Source organism: Oryctolagus cuniculus, chromosome 5, assembly GCF_964237555.1.
Source record: "Oryctolagus cuniculus chromosome 5, mOryCun1.1, whole genome shotgun sequence".
Lineage (NCBI taxonomy): Eukaryota > Metazoa > Chordata > Mammalia > Lagomorpha > Leporidae > Oryctolagus > Oryctolagus cuniculus.
Window position 1 is genome coordinate 62250498 of NC_091436.1, and position 22830 is coordinate 62273327.

Below are 22830 nucleotides of genomic sequence, written 5' to 3' on the forward strand. Positions count from 1 at the left end.
TGGAAAGATAGGTCAACATGTGTAAATTTATTATAAAGTATGCATTTACAAGGAAATCTACAACATCACTGATTTTAAAACATAAAAGTGTAACACACTGTCCTGAATTTTTGCTGGATGAGGTAATTAAATGCCCAATTTTCTTTCATTATAAAAAACACCACTTTTATGGGTCCTAAAAATTCACACTCTGTCCTCATGAATATGTTATATACAATGCAAAGAATACAACTCATCAAAAATTATAAAGCAGTAAGATAAAATAGATCACTGGTGTTAAGAACATCTATATTTGTGAAAGAAAATGGGAATAGCAGAGAAAAATTTCTGCAGTTGAGTTACTGACTTCTAAAAACTACACAGTAAGTTCTCATCTGTAACTGTATAAAACCTGGATCAAAGGCATCTTCAGCAAAACTGAAGAACTATTAAGCTGTTCCTTCTCCAAGGAAGGAAAACATTTCACAGCTTTAAAGCAAGCATCAGGAAAGCTAAAAGACCTTTATGTTCACTGAACAGTGGTTCTGAAAGTTACAAGCCTACTATGCGAAAACGTGGACTAGTACTTATCCCTCAGATTTAACAGAACTTTGAATATTGTTAATCAAGGACAATTTCATAGACTTTAGTTTAAGATACCTGCAAGGTGAACAATGTTTCTATAACATGATGAGGTTACGGATATTACTCAAAAAGAAAAACAAAAAACCAATCATTTATCATTTGGGACTCTTAGGTGACTGGGCATTAATTTTAAAACACTACAACTTCAGGCCTTATAGAAGCTAGAAACATAATTCAAAACTTCACAAAGGTATTATTAAATTAAAACCACTCTAGACAATTCAAGGTCTCATTGACAAAGTTCATTTAAGGTGATAGCCTTGCTATTGTGTTACTGTTCCCACATGATATCATCTTTCCTCAATTTCACTTTAAGATTTTGAACTCGTACTGGATGAAAGCTGTTGTTTTTCTGAAAAGAGTTAGTTTCATTCAAACATTTTCTGGGGCTATTTTTTCTGTTCTTTGATCCGTTAGGTTGGCTATCTTCTTGCTGAACGCCTGGAGCTGTTCTCATCTTTGGGTTTTGAACTTTTTGCTGCAGCTTACGGACCTGGAGAGAAAAAAAATCTAATTTTAGTCAGAAATACACTAAAAAGTGTACTCTTAAATAGACAGATTGGATTGAAAGTTTACCAATTATCTTAAATTTAAAGTTCAATTCAGTGAGTTTTTATTTATGGAACACCTATCACATACCTAACACTGCGCTAGTCAGGTAGAAACAAAATGAATCAAATAGTCCCTGCTTTCAAGGAGCTTGGTATTATTATTAGGAAAAAAAAAAAAAGTATGCAACTTCAGTTGGATTAATTTTGAGTAGGGCAAAAGGTGTATTATTTGAGAAGGCCAAAGTAGGACAAGATCCACAAAGGCCGGGGAAGTTGAAGGAAGGGTTGTGACATGAAACTGTAAAAGCCACAGGAGAGGATTTTCCAGGTGACACTAACAGCAAAGTGAATGAGCAGAATCTATACAGTAAAAAATGTATACATACATGTATGAGGGGGCTGCAAACAGGTCATAGACATGCACATTATCTTCTAATTCATTTTTTCACAAACTTTTTGAAGGTGTCTCCCACACACCCATGAGGATCCTTCCAAAACTTTGTGGGAAAATATAATTAAAAGGTAAGTTTATTTATTTTTTAAGATTTATTTATTTATTTGAAAGGCAGAGTTACAGAGAGGCAGAGAGAGAGAGAGAGTGAGAGAAAGAGATAGAGAGGTCTTCCATCTGCTGGTTTACTCCTCATATGGCTGAAACTGCTGGAGCTGGGCCAATCCAAAGCCAGGAGCCAGGAGCTTCTTCCAGGTCTCCCACATAGGTGCAGGGGCCCAAGGACTTGGGCCATCTTCTACTGCTTTCCCAGGCCATACCAGACAGCTGGATAGGAAGTGGAGCAGCCAAGACTTGAACTGGTGCCCAAATGGGATGCCAGCACTGCAGGCTGTGGCTTTATCTGCTATGCCACAGCACTGGCCTCAAGGTAAGTTAATTTGGTATTAAAAATTTTGATATCCAAGCATTGTTTTTTTTTCATAATAAGCATTTTCTGTGAACTTTCTGAAGTACCTATATATATATATTTTAAAGTATTTTATTTATATAAAAATTATATACATATTATTACATATATATTTATATTTATATTATATATAAAGTATATATATATATATATGTAAAGTATTTCTGGGGTGTGTGTTTAGCTAAGCAGTTAAGATGCTTGTTAAGATGTCACTTAAGATATCTGGGGGCCTGTGCTGTGGCATAGTGGGTTAAAGCCTCCGCATCCCCCATGGATGCCAGTTCTAATCCCAGTTCCTCTACTTCTGATCCAGCTCCTTGCTAATGTGCCTGAGGAAGCAGTGGAATATGGCCCCAGTCCTTGGGCCCCAGCATCCACGTGGGAGACCCAAAAGAAGCTCCTGGCTCCTGGCTTCAGATTGGCTCAGCTCTGGCTGTTGTAACTATTTGGGGAGTGAATCAGCAGATGGAAGACCTCTCTCTCTCTGCAACTCTATCTTTCAAATAAACAAAATAAATCTTTAAAAAAATGTCTGCACCTGGGTTCAATACCTGGCTCTGGTTCCTGATTCCAGCTTCCTGGGAGACAGAGGTGATGGCTCAAGTAATTGGGTCTCTGCCACCCATGTGGGGAGCCTGCATTGCCTTCCTAGCTCTTGCATTCAGCTTAGCACAGCCCTGGCTATTGCAGTCATTTAGGAGGTCTCTGCCTCTCAAATTAAAAAATAATAATGATGATAATAATAATCATCATCATAATAAAAATATCTCTGAATTAAACAATAAAGTACTACTGAATGTCAGTTTAAAAAAATCAAAGGACTAACTATTGCCATCAGGAATGTCTGGTAAAAGTGGGGTAGATAGAATTAAACAAATAATTATCTATCAACTAGCTGAATTTCTTCAAAGGCGAACCTATTCCATAGTCTGTTTTCACTTACACATGGCTCTAATTGGTACAGCTAGCCTAGACACTGAGTGCGGGGTTGTCTATTTGCCTTTGAGGCTATTTTTATTACAAATATGAAATGTATCATAATAAAATGTCTGCATATTGCTATAGTCATTATGGAATATAAATCATGTCCTTCAAAATATAGTCTGTATGAACTAACTTGTTAAAGTTTTTATTTTTCCATTTCTTTCAAGTTTCCCCTATGTAATTCCAAGAAAGTGCAGAAGTTGTACAATCTTTATTCCAATACATCCATACAAAACTTTGTACTTATAGCTTTAAAAGCTAGCAAAATGAAAATGTTTGCTTCAAAAGTAGGCCATAAGAAGAATAAAGGCAGCTATGTTCTGCATTGTTTAATACTTTCCTACAAGAGGCAGGGGAGGCTTACTCATATCTGTGAGGTTAACACATTGCAGACTTTTATGAAAGATGATTAGATCCACAGCAGGGAGCTATCTGATGTGACCTGACGGCTCCTGGAAAGGATCCCTCTGCCTTCTGCTCCTGTGCTGTAGGAGTGCTCGAAGTTCAACCTATGGAGTCACTGTCATGGAATAAAATATTATATTCTAGGGTTCTTTTTTCAAATATTAAAGCTGTTATGCCAGTCATAGCTATTAAGACTTTACATCCAAATTCAGAGTTCTCTCCAACGCCATCCTACTCATTATAGCTAGCTGACTGCAGGTCCCCAAAGCAAAAAACAGCACAGCTTGCTTTGGGAAAGGTTGACATTGAGTTTAGGAATAGGGTACTCCTGAGAAGCCAGGCTTATGGGTGGTAGGAAATTAAAAATCTGTTAACACAAAGGGGCATCATTAAGGCATGGGAGGAGAAAAGGGGAACAGGAGAAAAGAGTAACCAGAGGGCTGCTCAGTCAAATTTCTCCTCCTCACAATTTTCCCAGAGCTGTTTCTGAACACATAATTTACTTTTCCTACTCCTTTTTCTCTACATTATCATGGAGAGTCAGGTAGGAAACCCATGTTATTCCAATGGGATGGCTAGCTGTACTGTATATAACAGGCCTAAGTGATTCCTATCTGTCTATCTTGTCACAAAACCACATATAAGAACCTCATATTTGGAAGGTCACATGGAGATGTAACATTGACACCAGTTATGTTATCTTTTCATTGCAATTTTTTACTAAGGCTTTCTTACACTGTCTTGATGCTTCTTCAGTTTGGAAATCTGTTCTCTTTTAATTTCCATCTTCTTGACTAAATGTTCTAGTTCACATTCTATGTCACCATAGACTGAATGGCTTGCAGTGTCCTTCATTTCTTTCAGTAGTTCTTGGTGCTCCCTAGAAAAAGCAAATTTAAAACAATTCAGTTGTAGCATAAGTTTCACTGAGAGTTAAATAATAATCTTAAGCCCTTGTAATCTGAGATTAGATACATTTAGATTTTGACTTAGATGGCCAAATAACCTTAAAAAAATCTGAGTTCTCGAGGCTCCCGGCAACACGTAGTAAAATGTTCTGGTGTCCTTGGATGGAGGCATTAAAGGGCTCTTCAGTTCCAACTCTGGAATTACTGCTGAAGGATTTGGCCTTGTCAATGAAATACTGTTCACAGAACTAGTTATAGCTTCTACAGAGGTCTCAGTTCAAGTAGTGAGCCAGCCAAATCACATGGTTCTGGATATACATTTAAACATGGGGCATGATCTAACGTAGCCTATACAGAATCTTCCTTACTATGGATGCTGCAAAATGTGTAACGCAGATCAGCCAGGCCTAAGACGAGGCATTACATTCTACTTGTTTAATGAAATCATTCATTTAACTACAAAATTCTAAAAACAAATTGAGAGCTTTTCTTTTAAAAGCTTTGTGAATTGTAATCTAAGGTCACCATACCATAGATGTTAGAATGATAATAATAATATCTGTCTGTCAGTCCAGATTTTGAGAATACAGAAACTCTGTAGAATGGAAAAGCAGCAATTATGCACACTTGAAAACTTAGTATCAATAAACACAATGAAAAATCAGTGATAATAAATTTGCAGACCAAAAAAAATATATAAATACAAATAATGAAGTCAGGCCTTTCAGAATTTGCAAGTGGCATCTAAATCACTTACTGGTTCTCCTGACAGAGAATAAAAATACTTACACACTCATTTGGTCCAGCTCATCTTGCATTGCCATCAAAAGTTCAGACAAATTGTCACAAAAGGAATCAGACTTTTCTGAGTCAGAAGGGACAGCTTTACACCATGAGGTTTTTCTAGTAGGCCTGCACAAACACCTATGCTCAGTGACTTCAGAAGGTTTCTGTAGGATCCGTGGCCCAGATCGTCGCGTTGTTTGCAGAAGGTTTTGCATACTTGCATTCACAGAACTGCCTGCACTGGCAGACTTAAGGGAAAAAGAAATAGCTGAGAATTTTAAATGAATGGTGCTATTTAAATAGTACTTACAATAAAGCAGGCATTTTTTTGAACAATTATCTTCATGTTTTCCTCTTACCCTTTCAGTCTCAAAAGGCAGTGCTCCACACTTTGAATAAACTGGCTGAGGTGGCCCTCTCTTCAAACATTTATTTGTCTAAAGATTGACAGGGGAAAAAGTAAACAAAATTATTTTAAAAGATATTTATGATACGACAAACTCTCAAAACTCAACAGTCAACAAACTGTGCAATTTGAAAATGGGCAAAAGAAATGCAAACATTTCACTGAAGAAGACACAGAGGTGGAAAAATGAACACGAAAAGATACCTTTTAGGGAAAACATGTTAAATCACAATGCAGAGGTGGGGTATTGTAGCAAAGTGGTTTAAGCTGCTGATTGGAATGCCTGCTTCTATTTTTGGAGTGCTGATTGAGTCCTGGTTCCTCCAATTCTGAGGCAGCTCCCTGCCAATGCAGCTTGGGAGGCTGTAGATGATGGATCAAGTGCTTGGTTCCTGCCACCCTGTATGGGAGACCCAGGTAGAGTTCTGAACTCTGGCTTTAGCCCTGAAGACCCTGGCTGTTGTGGGCATTTGGTGAACAACTGGATGGAAGATCTCTCTGTCTGTCTGTCTGTCTGTCTCTGTCTCTCTTTCTGTCTCTCTCTCTCTCTCCCCACACCCCCTCTTTCCCTCTCAGTCTTTCTAGTAGATGAAAATAAACTTCAAAAACATCTAATGTAATATCACTGCATAACTATGAGAAGACCCAAAACAGAAAACAGTGATGACACCAAGTGTTGGTAAGGATGCAGACAACCTGGATCACTCATACACTGTCGCTGGGAACACAAGATGGTACAGCATTGGAAGAGTTCTGGAGGACAGTTTGGCAATTTCTTATAAAACTAAACATTTCCTTATCACATGACCCAACAACTAACTGTACCTTTGGCCATTTATCCCAAAGAAATGAAAACTTAGTTAACACAAAAATCCATATAAAATTTCACAGCAGTTTTGTTTGTAAGAACCAGAAAGGTAAATGGTAAAATCTGTAACATGGACTACCATGCAGAAATAAAAGGAATATACAGATACATGTAACAACTTGGATGATCTCATGGGAAAAAAGCCAAGCCTAAAAGCTTATATACTGTATAATTGCATTTATCTAACATTCTTGAAATAACAAAATGATAGAGATGGTGAACAGATTAGTGACTGCCAGGGTCAGGAAGGGGGACATGTTGTATACAGGGATTGTATAAAGGAACCTTACAGCAGTGGGAGAGTTTTGTATCTTGATTGTTATAATGCTTACATGAATCAACATGTGATAAAACTCTAAAAGTCTCACTGCTATTAGTTACCATCTAGAAGTACAGCTCTGATCCTGTGTCTACTCATCTCAGAAACCTTCAATAGTTCCCAACTACATACAGAATAAAAGTTCAGTTTTTTAACATGGCACTGAAGGGCTGCCACAGTCTCACTCTAAGTCATGTTTTCTTTCATTCATTCAGTTGAAAGGCACACAAAAGTTGGGGGCAGGGACAGACCTTCTAACTGCTGGTTCACTTTCCAAATGCACTTAACAACCACGAGCCAGGAACTCAATCTAGGTCTCCTGCATGGGTAACAGGGACCCAAGTATTTGAGCTATCACCTGGTGCCTCCTAGGGTCCACATTAGTAGGAAGCTGGAGTCAAAAGTTGAGTTAGCATTCTAACAGGGGATGCAGGCATCCCAAGTGGCATCTTAACCACTATGGCAAATGCTCACCTCTACATTTTCAACTTTAACTCTTACTATGATCCCACTACTGTACTTTCACGTCTGGGTCTCTGGAAAAACCAACAGTTTCCTCAGGTTTTACAGGTTGAGAACCTTTATCCAAAATGCTGGGGACCTGGAGCTGGTGCTTTGGCATTCCATATGCAATCCGATTAGAGTCCCAGCTGCTTCACTATTGATCCAGCTCTCTGCTGTGGCCTGGGAAAGCACTAGAGGGTGGCCCAAGTTCTTGGGCCCCTGCACCCATGTGGGAAACCTGGAAGAAGCTCATCAATCCCAGTTTTGGATTGGTGCAGGTCCAGCTGTTACAGCCATCTGGGGAGTTAAACCAGTGGATGGAAGATCTCTCTCTCTCTCTCTAACTCTTTCAAATAAATAAATAAATTTTTGAAAAAAATGTTTTAAAAATGCTGAGGACCAAATGTTTCGCATTTCAGAATTTTTTTTCAGAATATACATACTTTTAAAAATATTTTTTATTTTAAAAATGATGTATTTATTTATTTGAAAGGCAGAGTTACAAAGAGGCAAAGAGAGAAAGCAACAGAGAGAGAGAGAGAGAGAGAGAGATCGTGAGAGAGCGAGAGAGAGAGAGAGGTCTTCCATCTGCTGGTCCATTCCCCAGATGACTGCAACATATGGGATGCCCATATGGGACACCGGCATTGCAGGTGGCTGCTTTTTACCTGCTACGCCATAGTGCCAGTCCTGGAATATACATACTTGAATACATACATAAGGTATCTTGGCAATGAGACTCAAGTTAAACGCAGGATTTGTTTCATATATATCTCATCTACACAGCCTGAAGGTAAGTTTTATACAGTGCTTTTAGTGCACCTGCATTTTGACTGTGACCTGTCACATGAGGGATTTTCCAGTTAGGGCATGTCAGTACTCAAAGTTCTGGACTTGGGAGCATTGTGGATCTGGGATTATCAGATCAGAGAAGTTCACCTTGTACTGCATTTCCCATTATCTCACTCCATCAATCCCTTTTATTCTCCAAGGCTGACTTCAATGCTGCTTCTTTCATCACCCTTAACATATTCCTTAATCTATAAAATACTGCCACTTTAAATTTCATTATATTTTGTCTTATATTTGTATATTTATTTTTTATAAATTCCAGAATTATTTAGATCATCTAGAGATACCAGTGTAAGTACATTTGGATGTATGAATAGGAATGGGCGGTTGGCTTTGTAGATAAGATGCCAGTGTCCCACACCTGAGTGTTGAGGTTTGAGACTGACTCTGCTTCTGATTTCAGCTTCCTGCCAATGCACACTCTGGAAGGTAGCAGATGATGATTCAAATACTTGGGTCTCTGCTACCCACATGGGAGACCTGGGCTGAGCTCCCAATTTCCAGCTTTGGCCTAGCTCAGCCTTTAAGAATCTGGATAGTGAACCAGCAGATGGGAGCTCTCCCTGACTCTCTCTGTCTCTCAAATAAATTAAAAAAAAAAAAAAAAAAAAAAAGAAAGAGAGAGAGAGAGAGAGAGAGAGAGAGAGAGAGAGAAAGATGCATGAGTTGAATGAATTACGTCCAGAATAAGGAGAAACAAAGAAGTCTCTCATAGAGGCTACTTAAAATCTGATCCCACGCTGAAAGTGTTCATTCCATCTTCTTTTCTTTTTTTTAAAAATATTTATTTATTTATTTGAAATGCAGAGTTAGAGAGAGAGAGAGAGAGAGAGAGGTCTCCCATCCGCTGGTTCACTCGCCAGATGGCCGCAATGGCCGGAGCTGCACCAATGTGATGTCAGGAGCCAGGAGCTTCTTCCCAGTCTCCTACGCAGGTTGCAGGGACCCAAGGACTTGGGCCACCTTCCACTGCTTTCCCAGGCAACAGCAGAGAGCTGGATTGGAAGTGGAGCAGCTGGGACTCAAATTGGCACCCACATGGGATGCAGGCACTGCAGGCAGTGGCTTTACCCGCTCTGCCACAGCATTGGCCCCTTTCTTTCATTTTTTTTAAAAAAAATATTTATTTATTTATTTGAAAGAGTTACAGAGAAAGGAAAAGCTCTTTTTATCTGCTGGTTCACTCCCTAGATCGCTGTAACTGCCAGTCCTGGGGCAGGCTGAATCTAGGAGCCAGGCATTTCATCTGGGTCTCCCAAGTGAGTGGGAGGGGCCCAAGCACTTGGGTCATCTTCTGCTGCTTTTACTAGTTCATTAGCAGGTAGCTGGATCAGAAGTGGAGCAGCCAGAACATGAACTGGCGCCCATATAGGATGCTGGCATCGCAGGCAGTGGTTTTACCCATTGTGCCACCACGCTGACCCCGCTCCTTCCTTCTTTAAAGGGAGACATTATTATTTGCAGACTTGGGATTTGAATTAAGTACTTTTATAAAGGGATTTTTTTGTTTAATTACTCTCTTCTCTTTCAGGAGCTACTTTTTATTTCCTTTATTTCTTTAATCTTCCTCTTGTACCCTAGTTAATTTTTACAACAAATAGGTAAATTTTAAAAAAATTCCACTAATTCATCAAAGAATGCCATAAAAATACATACATACATACATACATACATAAATAACATCAAACTCAGTATTGGTTCCACTTAAAAATTACTTTGCAAGTACTATTTGACTTTGCAGCTTTGAATCTCATTGCACAAAAAACAACATTTAGGGAAGAAAATAAGATATATATGTGTATCTGTATATATTTAAAGTTGCACTGGGAAAATGTTTTTTCATGATCATACTTACAAAGTGCTTTAAAATAAAAAAGTATGAGAAATATAGCCCCCTCTTTTTAAAAAAGATTTATTTATTAATTTATTTGAAAGACAGAGTGACAGAGAAAGAGAGAGAGAAATCTTCCGTCTGCTGGTGTACTCCCCAAAGGGCCACAACAACCAAGGCTGGGCCAGGCTGAAGCCAGGAACTACATTCAGATCTCCAACATGGATGGAAAGCACCCAAGTACTTGGGCCATCATCTGTGCAAAGCTGGATGGGAAGCATAAAATAGCTGGACTTGAACCAGCACTCCCAAATCAGATGTTGGCATTCCAAGCAGCAACTTAAGCCACTGTACCACAAAGTGCACCCTACTCACAGTGCTAAATAAGTAATAAGCAATTCTTCTTCTTTTTTTTTTTTTTTTGGTTTAAAGGCTCACCCAAAAGTGACTTTTTTTTAAAACTTTTATTTAATAAATATAAATTTCCAAAGTACAGCTTATGGATTAAAATGGCTCCCCCCACCATAACTTCCCTCCCACCCACAACCCTCCCATCTCCCGATCCCTCTCCCATTCCATTCGCATCAAGATTAGCAATTCTTATTTATGTAGTAAAAGAGTAGCCACAGTTAAGTATAATGTTCTCTCTAATATTATATTCACTAGATAATTATACAGCAGTGGCAAAATATCTCAAATAACATCCCTAACTTCCATAGCAACTGCACACAGAAATACTCACTTCCTGCCTATTGAATAAATAGTAATAATGGTCATCAAAATATAATTCCAGAATTATAAGACTACACGGGATTAAGATATTTTCCTACCACTAAATATAATTAAGAAGGTTTATTTAATACAACATTTGAGGATACTCCAAAAAGTTTATGAAAAATGGAATTTAAAAAATAATGGTGAAAACATTTTGGAAATCTATGCATTTCCCATGAGATTTTGATGATCTTCATATGTATGGGCATCAAAATTTTTTGCGCTAAAATAAACATTTTAATTCTATTTTCCATGAACTTTTAGTAGATTCTGTCATATCTAAAACAAAGCACTGGGCAATTTATAAAGTAGTAACGCTCCACTATTTTTACATAAATTCAAAGGACGTGAGACTAGAAAGAATAAATAATAAATTCTCTACATGAATGGCTTCACACGCCTAGAACTTCATAGGACTGTAAAAAAACAACATCCTGTTTTATTGTGTATGTGTTACATAAGACAGCTTTCAAGATCTACTGTGTTGGCAGCATCCATTGTGCTTAGCGCTTTTTAAATATCACAAAATATATTCTTTAAGAGTCTGAAACTAGGGAAATGTTTGTTTTTCTAGAACAACTGGAATGCTTCCTGATAGGTCACAGAGACAGCTCTTCCACCCACTCTATGATCTTTTTTGCTTTGGTTATCAAGCAAACTAGGGGCTAAGTTTTGTCTATGACCACTGTTACTCTCTTTAATCTAGGCACTAGGAAATTTTCTGTCTTTACACCCCAAATCATAATGGCTTCCATCATTTCACAGCATTATTTACTATTATATTATATTATTTACTATTATAATATTTACTATTATAAATTTCTTCAGATCCTTTCTGGAAATGGGTAGTAATACACATTAAAAGGGTAAGTAATTATGAATTAGCAAATAGGAAAATTTTGTTTGGGAAAAAGGTTTATATGCATACCTTTTTTTTTTAACTTTCATTTAATGAATATAAATTTCCAAAGTACAGCTTATGAATTACAATGGCTTCCCCCCCATAACGTCCCTCCCACCCGCAACCCTCCCCTTTCCCACTCCCTCTCCCCTTCCATTCACATCAAGATTCATTTTCGATTCTCTTTATATACAGAAGATCAGTTTAGCATACATTAAGTAAAGATTTCAACAGTTTGCACCCCCATAGAAACACAAAGTGAAATATACTGTTTGAGTACTCGTTATAGCATTAAGTCTCAATGTACAGCACATTAAGGACAGTGATCCTACATGAGGAGTAAGTGCACAGTGACTCCTGTTGTTGACTTTACAAATTGACACTCCTGTTTATGGCATCAGTAATCTCCCTATGCTCCAGTCATGAGTTTCCAAGGCTATGGAAGCCTTTTGAGTTCTCCAACTCTTATTTTGTTTAGATAAGGTCATAGTCAAAGTGGAGGTTCTCTCCTCCCTTCAGAGAAAGGTACCTCCTTCTTTGAAGGAGGTTCTTTCCACTGAGATCTCACTCACAGAGATCTTTCATTTAGGTGTTTTTTTTTTGTTTTGTTTTTTGTGCCAGAGTGTCTTGGCTTTCCATGCTTGAAATACTCTCACGGGCTTTTCAGCCCGATCAGAATGCCTTTAGGGCTGATTCCGAGGCCAGAGTGCTGTTTAGGACATCCGCCATTCTATGAGTCTGCTGAGTATCTCGCTTCCCATGTTGGATCACTCTCCCCTTTATTTATTCTATCGGTTAGTATTAGCAGGTACTAGACTTGTTTATGTGCTCCATTTGACTCTTAGTCCTTTCATTATGATCAATTGTGAACTGAAATTGATCACCTGGACTAGTGAGATGGCATTGGTACATGCCACCTTGATGGGATTGAATTGGAGTCCCTTGGTATGTTTCTAACTCTACCATTTGGGGCAAGTCAGCTTGAGCATGTCCCAAATTGTACATCTCTTCCCTCTCTTATTCCCACTCTTATATATGCATACCTTTGATTTCTTCTTTTCCTTGCAGATTTTTGAATTAGAAACTGAAGACATTAAAATTTTACTGATTTCAAGTCCAGTTTGAAGCTATAATATCGAAGAAAAAACTTAAGAAGCTGATTTCTAACAAGCTTCCTCAAAACACTTTAATGAATCAAGTCTCAGTTTATAAATAGAGAAATGTTTTTTGAGGAAGGAAAAAAACCCACAAATAGGATTTTGTGTGTGTGAAGGTCATGAAGTCTATGGGTAATTATAATCATTTGTTATTATAAGAGAATAAATTCTTTAAGTACATGCATAAATCTACCAAGGTGAAAACAATTTATTCTAGTAGTTCTTTCAATTAAAAATATATGGATTTGTCAGAATTTCAAAAGACTGCAAGATTTCTTGGCAGTGCATCCAAAGATACGCTAATATATTGGCTGACTCAGAATTTTATCATTATAGCAAAGAGTGACAAAACTGACAACCTAGGAGGCAGCAGTTAGATTCTAGATTATAGGCTTCAGTTAATGAGAACAAAGTCGAATAAAACACACAGTTTACTGTGATAGATCACACAGTGTCTAACTACCTCAGAAGCTTTGTCTTGAAACAGCTTTCGATGATGTTCTTCTTCCTTAAGTTTTTCCTCTAACTGTTTTATCTTGTCCTGAAAAAGTTTAAAAAAAAAGGGGGGAGAGTATTAACATAAAAACTAGAGCCAAATATGCCTTGTTCCTTTTCCAAACAGAAACATCTTAGTTCTTTTTTTCTTTTTAAAGATTTATTTTTATGGGGCTGGCACTGTGGCATAGCGGGTAAAGCCACCTCCTGCAGTGCCAGCATCCCACATGGGCGCCAGTTCAAGTCCCAGCTGCTCCACTTCCGATCCAGCTCTCTGCTATGACCTGGGAAAGCAGTAGAAGATGACTCAAGTCCTTGGGCCCCGCACCCATGTGGGAGACCTGGAGGAAGCTCTTGGCTTCGGATTGGCACAGCTCCGGCCGTTGCAGCCAATTGGGGAGTGAACCAGCAGATGGAAGACCTCTCTCTCTCTCTCTGCCTCTCCTTTTCTGTGTAACTATGACTTTCAAATAAATAAATAAATCTTTAAAAACTTTATTTTTATTTAACTGAAAGGTAAAATTAGAGGGGGAGAATAGAGACAGAGAGAGAGGTCTTCCTTCCCCTCAAATGGCTGCAACCACCAGAGCTGGGCTGATCTGAAGCCAGGAGCTTCCTCTGGGTCTCTCACATGGATACAGGGGCCCAAACACTTGGGCTATTTTCTGCTGCTTTCCCAAGCCATCAGCAGAGAGCTGGATTGAAAGAGGAGCAGCCAGGACATGAACCAGTGCCAAAATGGGATGCTGGTGTTGCCTACTACGCCACTGCACCAGCCTCCGGGTCTTGATTCTTTCTTTCTTTTTTATTTATTTGAAAGCCAGAGTTACACAGCGAGAGGAGAGACAGAGAGAGAGGGAGAGAGAGTTCTTCCATCTGCTGGCCTACTCCCTAGTTGGTCGCAATGGCTGAAACTGGGCTGATCTGAAGCCAGGAGCTAGGCGCTTCTTCCGGATCTCCCACATGGGTGCAAGGGCCCAAGGTCTTGGGCTATCTTCTACTGCCCTCCCAGGCCATAGCAAAGAGCTGGATTGGAAGTGGAGCAGCTGAGACTTGAACTGGCGCCCATATGGAATGCCGGCACTGCAGGTAGCAGCTTTATCCACTATGCCACAGTGCCAGTCCCATTGGATCTTGATTCTTAAGAGTTTACAAGTTAAAGCAAAAATTAAGAAAAAGGAATGGCAAAAGGTGCTAGTATTCTTCTTGGCTTTCTTTCTATGCTTCCCCCGCTATTACATAAAGGAAACAAAGGGAAAGCACAAAAACAGACACACACGTAAGATTTATTAACCTGCGGCAACAAAGCCATAGTGATGCCACTGCTGAGGTCTAAGAGGTTCAACAGTGAATAGCTTGAGTCTCAATGTTTTATTCAAATCAGGGAACAATAATCCGTGTCCACCTTGCATATGTGAAAAGGGGGTAGTTGTTGGGGAAGAGAAGAGCAGGAAGACATTTGAGAAATATAAGATATGGCCTTTGTTACTTAAAAGGTTATATTGTACTTAGGGAAACATGAGTAACTTAGATGAAACAGTAAGACAAAAAGCAATGGACATGATTTGATGCCATATGACCTTATATCCATAAGTATTACATCTTAGAGTAGAAGGACTGTACTGTTCCAGAGGGAGCACTCAAGGAAGGCTTCATTAGAGAAAAATCCTATGAAATGGAAAGAGTATGGAGGTAAAGGGCTAGGGAGAACACCTAGGACAGGCTTAACTTGATTGCAACTGGTGAAAGGCAATCTTTTCAACATCCTTTAGGTATGAGCATGTCCTGCCATCTTAGAAGTCAAAATCCCATTTTCACATCAAAAGACAAGTTCATTCATGCTATGACTGGCATTACCTCTTCCTCTCTATAGGCAGGCATTCACATCTGGATTGTTGCAAATGAAGCCTTATAAAGCTAAGATTTGCTGTACATTCACATACAATGCCAATTATGCTGAACACTAAATATATATTCCTGGTATCAACACTTCAAAGAAACAAGGGGCAGCTTACCTCGGCAGTTTTCTGAGTTGCTGTAAGTCTAAGACATTCTTTTTCTAAGACATCAAGCTTTTCAAGTTTTGCATGCAGCTTCATCTGATCTTGCTCTTTTTCTCTTTGAAGTAGGGCCTAGAAAGGATAAAAACAAAACCTGGATTTGGCAAAGGATGCCAGTGGATCAAGAATAACACAATTTCTGGGAATTCAAAGCACAATTTCAGTCTTTCACAAGAAACGCGTACACACATGTACATACTTTAAGTGCATATAGGCAAAAAACAAGACTTAAATCAAATACTTTAAGGTAACAAATACAATGTGCCAAAAAAGGATAGCTATCTTAGTATCAATGAAACAAATTTTTCTACACATCTTTACACAACAATTCTACTGAAGGAATATACCATTGGCAAAATCTGTGTTAAATAAAAAAAAAACTTTACAAAGTGATCAAACTCATTGACTTTCTCTCTAATAACAAGAAAAACATGCATTTGAGACATGAAGCATAGAGAACAAAGAAAAAAGTTATACACAGATATGCATATCTAAATACTGTGATATAATGATATCACATTAATGGAAGATATTAATAATGGGGGTAACTAATAGGGGACAAAGAAAAACTCTCTGTACTATTTACTCAATTATCTATAAATCTTAGATGGCTCTAAGAAAACCAAGTCTATTAATTAAAATAAACAAAACAAAAAACTCACTAATAAACACAGTCTTGGTGACTCAGAGAAGGAGAGAAGTAGGTGGGAGAGAATAATTATTTGAAGTGTAATTATTAAAAATATTTCAAATTTAATGAAAAATACTACCAAAAAGAATATCAACTAGCCCGAACAGAATAAATACTAAGAAAGCCACACTTAGGCACATCATTATCATACTGTTGATAAACAGTGTTGGGGCCAGCGCTGTGCTGTAGGGAGCTAAGCCTCCGTCTGCACTGCTAGCATCCCATATGGGCACCAGTCCCAGTCCCAGCTGCTCCTCTTCCGATCCAATTGAAACAAAACAACTAAAACAAAATTTTTAATATGCTGAAAGGAAAAAAACCCTCTCAATATAGAATTCTATATCCAGCAAAAACCTCTCTCACAAATGATGGCGAAAGAGTCTTTTCCAGATAAACAGATGCTAAGAGAATTCTCAGCATTCACAGATGTCCTTCAGACTGAAAGAAAATGATCCCAGACTGAAAATCATATCTACACAAAGTCTCATATATTTTCTGTTTCTTGATTTTCTTTAAAGGATAATTAATCATTAAAAGCAACAATAATAATGTGGGTTTTATAACATATTTAGTAAAAATTGCAGCACAGAGAGATTTAAGTGGACTCATACTGTAGTAAGGGTCTTGCATTACACAGGGTAAGCATCCTTAATCCAAAAATATGAAATCCAAAAACTTTTGAATTCAAAGCATTTCAGATTTCTGGATTAGGGAATTACAAACAGTAAAGCCTATGCAAATATTTCAAAATCCAAGAAATTCCAAAATGTGAAATACTTTCCATCCCACGTGTTTCAGATAAGGGATGTTCAACCTTACATGCAAACTATTTTAATACTAATTCATGACAGCCTGTGGCAAGTTCAGAATCCATATTTTAGCATCCGTAGCAGTAATTAAAAAGGAAAGGGAAGATGACAAAAGTTTTAACAAAATATCCAAGGATGTCAGATAATATTTTGAACTGAATGATAATGAAAATATGAAGTAGCAAAATTTGTGGGATGTAGGTGAAAGAATGTTTAGGAGGGAATTTATAATTTTTAAAAAGATTTATTTATCTTCTATGTATCCCGCTTCCCAAGTTGGATTGTTCTCTCCCTTTTTTATTCTATCAGTTAGTATTAGCAGACACTAGTCTTGTTTGTGTGATCCCTTTGACTCTTAGACCTATCAATGTGATCAATTGTGAACTGAAATTGATCACTTGGACTAGTGAGATGGCATTGGTACATGCGACCTTGATGGGATTGAATTGCAATCCCTGGCACGTTTCTAATTCCACCATTTGGGGCAAGTCCAATTGAGCATGTACCAAATTGTACATCTCCTCCCTCTCTTATTCCCACTCTTATATTTAACAGGGAACACTTTTCAGTTAAATTTAAACACCTAAGAATAATTGTGTGTTAATTACAGAGTTTAACCAATAGTATTAACTAGAAAAAAAAATACTAAAAGGGATAAAGTAGCAGACTCATAGAATGCAGATGTCCTAAAGTGCACCCTGGCCTCAGAATCAGCCCTTAAGGCATTCGGATCTGGCTGAAGAGCCCATGAGAGTATTATAAGCATGGAAAGCCAAGAAACTCTGAAAAAAAAAAAAAAAAAAGAGGACCTAAATGAAAGATCTCTGTGAGTGAGATCCCAGTAGAAAGAATGGGCCATCAAAGAAGGAGGTACCTTTCTCTGAAGGGAGGAAAGAACTTCCACTTTGACTATGACCTTGTCTAAATAAGATCGAAGTCGGCGAACTCAAAAGGCTTCCATAGCCTTGGCAACTCATGACTAGAGCCTAGGGAGATAACTGACGCCATAAACAAGAGTGTCAAATTGTTAAGTCAACAACAGGAGTCACTGTGTACTTACTCCTCATGTAGGATATCTGTCCTTTATGTGTTGTCCAATGTGAATTAATGCTATAACTAGTACTGAAACAGTATTTTACACTTTATGTTCTGTGTGGGTGCAAACTGATGAAATCTTTACTTAATGTATACTAAATCGATCTTCTGTATATAAAGATAATTGAAAATGAATCTTGATGTGAATGGAATGGGAGAGTGAGCGGGAGATGGGAGGGGTGCGGGCTGGAGGGAAGTTATGGGGGGGAAAAAGCCATTGTAATCCATAAACTGTACTTTGGAAATTTATATTTACTAAATAAAAGTTGAAAAAAAGAAAAAAAAAGATTTATTTATCTTGAAAGAATTACAGAGAGAGAGGGAGAGACAGAGATCTCCCATGCACTCGTTCACTCCTCAGATGGTGCAATAGCCAGTGCTGGGCTAGGTCACAGTCAGGAGCCAGGGGCTTCATTTAGGTCTCCCATATGTATGCAGGGGTCCAAGAAGTTGGGTCATCCTCAGCTGCTTTTCTCAGGCCACATGAGCAGGGCGTGTCATCGGAAGAGGAGCAACCAGGACATGAACCAGCACCTATATGGGATGCCGGCGTCACAGGCAGTGGCTTTACCCTCTATTTCCACAATGCTAGTATCATGAAATTTATAGCTTTACTCACAAAATATTTAAAAGGAAAGAAAAGGTTTAAAATTGATAACCTAAGATTTCAATCAGAGAGCTAGAGAAAAATAAGCCTGATAGAAACAGAAGGAAATAATAAGAATAAAGTTGGAGGCCAGCGCCGCGGCTCACTAGGCTAATCCTCTACCTAGCGGCGCCGGCACACCAGGTTCTAGTCCCGGTCGGGGCATCGGATTCTTTCCTGGTTGCCCCTCTTCCAGGCCAGCTCTCTGCTGTGGCCCGGGAAGGCAGTGGAGGATGGCCCAGGTGCTTGGGCCCTGCACCCTATGGGAGACCAGGAGAAGCACCTGGCTCCTGCCTTCGGATCAGTGCGGTGCGCTGGCCGCAGCGCGCCAGTCGTGGTGGCCATTGGAGGGTGAACCAACGGCAAAAGGAAGACGTTTCTCTCTGTCTCTCTCTCACTATCCACTCTGCCTGTCAAAAAAAAAAAAAAAAAAAAAAAAAAGAATAAAGTTGGAATTGATGCAATTGAAAATTAATAAAGCTAAAAAAAGGAAAAAAGTTTCACTAAGAAAAATCAGTAAAAATATAAAGTAATAGGTACAAATAAGGCAAAAATACAATTTGACAATATAGGGAATGAACAAGGAGATATCACCAAAGACACAAGAAGATAACGAAATATGAGTAGGTCTCGATCTATTAGAGACTGAATTCATAATTTTAAACATTCCAAAAAGAAATCTCTAGTCCCAGATGGTTTCGATCAAACTTTAAATTATGTCAAACATTTAAGGAAGAAATAATACTAATCTTACACAAAATCTTTCAGAAAATAGAAGGAATCCTCCCAATTAATTTTATCAGGCCAGAAAAATCATGACACCAAATTCAGACAAGAAAATTACACACTGAGATCCCCCATGGAAAAGTTATAAAAATAAGTAAGCAAAATCTCCTCACATTGAATCAAGCCATGCAGAAAAATAATACTATATCAAGATCAATGGGGGGCCCACATCAGGAATGTAAAGTTAGTTAAGATTTGAAAACCAATCAATGTAACTTACTTACTATGTTAACAGCAAACCAAATAAACCATTATAAAAACTTAAAAAAAAAAAAAACAGAATAGAACATAACTTTTCCAAACTTAATAAATAAAAGGTAGCCATGAAAAGCTAATCTTCTTAATAGTAAAAGTCTAGTAGCTTTCCCCCAAAGATCAGTGACAAAGAAAGAATGTCAGTACTTACCACTTCTGGTTAGCACTGTATTAGCTGTAACAGCCAGTACCACACAGTGAGAAAAGGGCAATAATGATTGGAAAGGAAAAAATACACCTGTCTTTATTCACAGATGATGACTGTGTATATAAAAAATCCTTAGAAAATACTAGAACTAACAAATTTATTAAGACCACAGAATACAAGATTACACAAAAATCAATTATATTTGTATGTACTAGTAATAGACAAATGAAATAAAAATGCAATATTGTTCATAATAGCATCCAAAACCATAAAATGTTTAGAGATAACTTTAACAGAAGAGGTCCAAAACCTCTCATTAAAAACTACAAACTCTCTCTGTCTCACTCTCTCACTGTCCACTCTGCCTGTCAAAAATTAAAACAACAAACAAACAAACAAAAAACTACAAACTCAGGACAGGTGTTTGGCTCAGAGGTTAGATGCCATCTGGAACACCTGCATCCCATATTGGAATGCTGGGCTTGAGTCCTGGCTCGGCTTCTGATTCTGGCTTCCTGCTAATGCACACCCTGGAAGGTTGTGAGTGATGGCCCAGGTCCTTGGCTCCCTACCATCCACATGGGAGACATAGATTTTAGGCTCCTGGATATTTTAGGCATTTGGGAAGTGAACTAGTGGATGCAAGGATCATCTCTCTCTGTCTCTTTGTCTCTCTTTCAAATTAAAAAAAATTGGTTAATCAATAAAATAATAATAACTCTACAGGAGCCAGTATTGTGGTACAGTGGGTAAAGCAGCTGCTTACAATGTTCCCATCCTTTATAGGCTCTGGTTCAGGTCCTGGCTGCTCCAGTTCCTGTCCAGCTCCCTGCTAATACCCTGGAAAAAGCAGAAGATGGCCCAAACATTTTGGTCCCTGTCACACAGGTGGGAGACTCGGATGAAGCTCCAGGCTCTTGGTTTTGGCCTGGCCCAGTGGCTGGCCATTGCAGCTATCTAGGAAGTAAACCAGCAGATAGAAGATCTCTCTCTCTGTCTTATCCTCTTTAACTCTGACTTTCAAAATAAATCTTAAAAAACAAAGAAACCTACAAACTACTGTGAAGAGAAAGTAGACAAATAGACCATGCTTGTATTTTTGAGATGTCAGTTTTACCCTATATGATCAATAGATTTAATAAAATTACAATCAAAATCCCAGCAGATTTATTTGTAAAAATTTCCAGACTGGTGCTTGCACTGTGGTGCAGTGGATTAAGCCTATGATGCCGGCGTCCTATATGAGCACTGGTTCCCCTCCCGGCTGCTCCACTTCTGATCTAGATCCCTGTTGATGTGCCTTGGAAAAGCAGTGGAAGATGGCCCAAGTCCTTGGGCCTCTGCCACCCATGGGGGAGATGCAGATGTTGTTCTAGGCTCTTGCCTTTGGCATGGCTCAGCTCTGGCCACTGTGGTCATTTGGGGAGTGAACCAGCGGATGGAAGAAATTCTCTCTCTCTCTCTCCTTTCCTGCCTCCTTCCTTCTAACTCTGCCATTCAAAGAAACAAATCTTAAAAAAAATTCTTTTCAGGCTTGTTATAAAGTTTATATAGAAGAGCAAAGGGCCTGTAACAACCACAATAATCTTAAAAAAAAAAAAAAAAAAACAAGCAAACAAACCAAAAAACCCAGAAGACTCACATTACTTGATTCCAAGTCACATGGTACTGGCATAAGGAGACAGCAATACACGAGAGTCCCAGAAACAGACCCTACCTATACAGATGACTGATGATTGAAAAGGTTGCCATAGCAATTTGGTGGGAAAAGGGAAAGTTTTGAACAGATAGTGCTGGAACAACTGGACGTCTACAGTTTTTAAAACATTAAGCACATTCTCTCACTGTATAAAAATTAATTCCAGATGGATTGCAGACCTAAATTGAAAAGTAAAAACTGAAAATCTTCTGGAAAAGTGTTTATAAAGTTAAACATACATCTACATATGTCTACTATATGACTCAGCAATTCTACTCCTTGATATTTACACAAGGGAAATCAGCAAACTGTGGCATATGTATGTTAAAATTCTATACAGCATAAACAGGAGTGAACTACTGACACATACAGTACAGATGAATCACAAAAACTTTATGCTGAGTGAAAGAACCAGATAAAAAAGTATGTATTCTCTATGATTCAACTTGTGTGAAGTTTCAGAACAGGCAAAATTAATCTAAGGTAAATAAACGTAGTTGTCTTGTTGGGGATTGGGAGACAGATGGGGAATCCTTAGGGGAATGAACAATTTCTATGAGCCAACAAGAATGTAGGTTCCATGAGGCGTGTGTATTTAGTGTACAGACGTGTATATTTACAGTGTGCACTTCACTGTATGAATATTACACCTCAATGAAAACATTTTTAAACCTGTTAAAAATCACTGATCTCATTATTTGGCAAGAACAAAAATTTCTAGGTCATTAGAGTTTGCATGCTGAACTTTTTAAGATAAAGTAGTTACTCCTGTCGTTCTCTTATCCTCATTTATCCCAGAACTGTCAGACTCTAAATTCTTTCCAATCTGGTAGACACAAAGTAGTTTCTTGTGCCTTCAATTTGCACTTCCCACCATTCCTAATGAAAAGGATCTTCTTTTTTATAAATGTTTAATCATTTGTTATCCCCTTTTCCTGTGAAACATTTCTTCATAAACTTTTCTACTGTTTTGTTAGTTTTGAGGTCTTTTTTTAAATGTAATTTTTATTATTTTTTAAGATTTTATTCATTTGGAAGGCAGAGCAAGAGGTGGGGGGATCTATCCACTTCCTCATTCCCAAATGGCTACAAGAGCCAGGCTGAGCCCGCTGGATCAGGAGCCAGAACTCCATGTTGGCCTCCCAGTGGGTGGCAAGACTTGAGTACTTGAGCTATAATCTGCCTTCCCTGAGGATGCACACTAGCAGGAAGCTGCAGCAGAAGCAGAGGAAGTACTGGAACCTAGGCGCTCTGATATGGGATGTGGGCATCCCAAGGGGCAGTTTAATGGCTGTGCCACATGCCTACCCTCCTAGATTTAGAGTCTTGTGTAAGCAATACCCCCTGGCAAGAGGT

The 22830-nt window shown here is 38.4% G+C and overlaps 1 protein-coding gene and 1 long non-coding RNA gene across 14 annotated transcripts in view; one reads left to right on the forward strand and one right to left on the reverse strand.

Annotated features, from left to right (window-relative positions):
• The window catches only part of LOC103349861 (uncharacterized), a 38889-nt gene extending 36265 nt beyond the window's left edge, over nt 1–2624 (forward strand). For both annotated transcript variants that reach the window (XR_001794273.3, XR_517973.4), the window contains 2 exons: nt 1638–1697; nt 2409–2624. This is a non-coding gene — a long non-coding RNA (uncharacterized lncRNA). The remainder of the gene's footprint in view (nt 1–1637; nt 1698–2408) is intronic.
• The window catches only part of CEP57L1 (centrosomal protein 57 like 1), a 61485-nt gene that overhangs the window by 853 nt on the left and 37802 nt on the right, over nt 1–22830 (reverse strand). For 5 of the 12 annotated variants that reach the window (XM_051854453.2, XM_051854452.2, XM_051854455.2 and 2 more), the window contains exons 5-11: nt 15301–15417; nt 13254–13331; nt 12677–12760; nt 5538–5615; nt 5182–5426; nt 4220–4364; nt 956–1117 (exon numbers count right to left, since the gene is read on the reverse strand). In XM_051854453.2, the coding sequence (XP_051710413.2) occupies nt 956–1117; nt 4220–4364; nt 5182–5426; nt 5538–5615; nt 12677–12760; nt 13254–13331; nt 15301–15417 (909 nt within the window). Of the gene's footprint in view, nt 1–6; nt 1118–3443; nt 3600–4219; nt 4365–5181; nt 5427–5537; nt 5616–12676; nt 12761–13253; nt 13332–15300; nt 15418–22830 lie in introns of those variants that run through there. The other 7 variants (XM_070073728.1, XM_070073731.1, XM_070073727.1 and 4 more) reach the window with 4 other exon arrangements.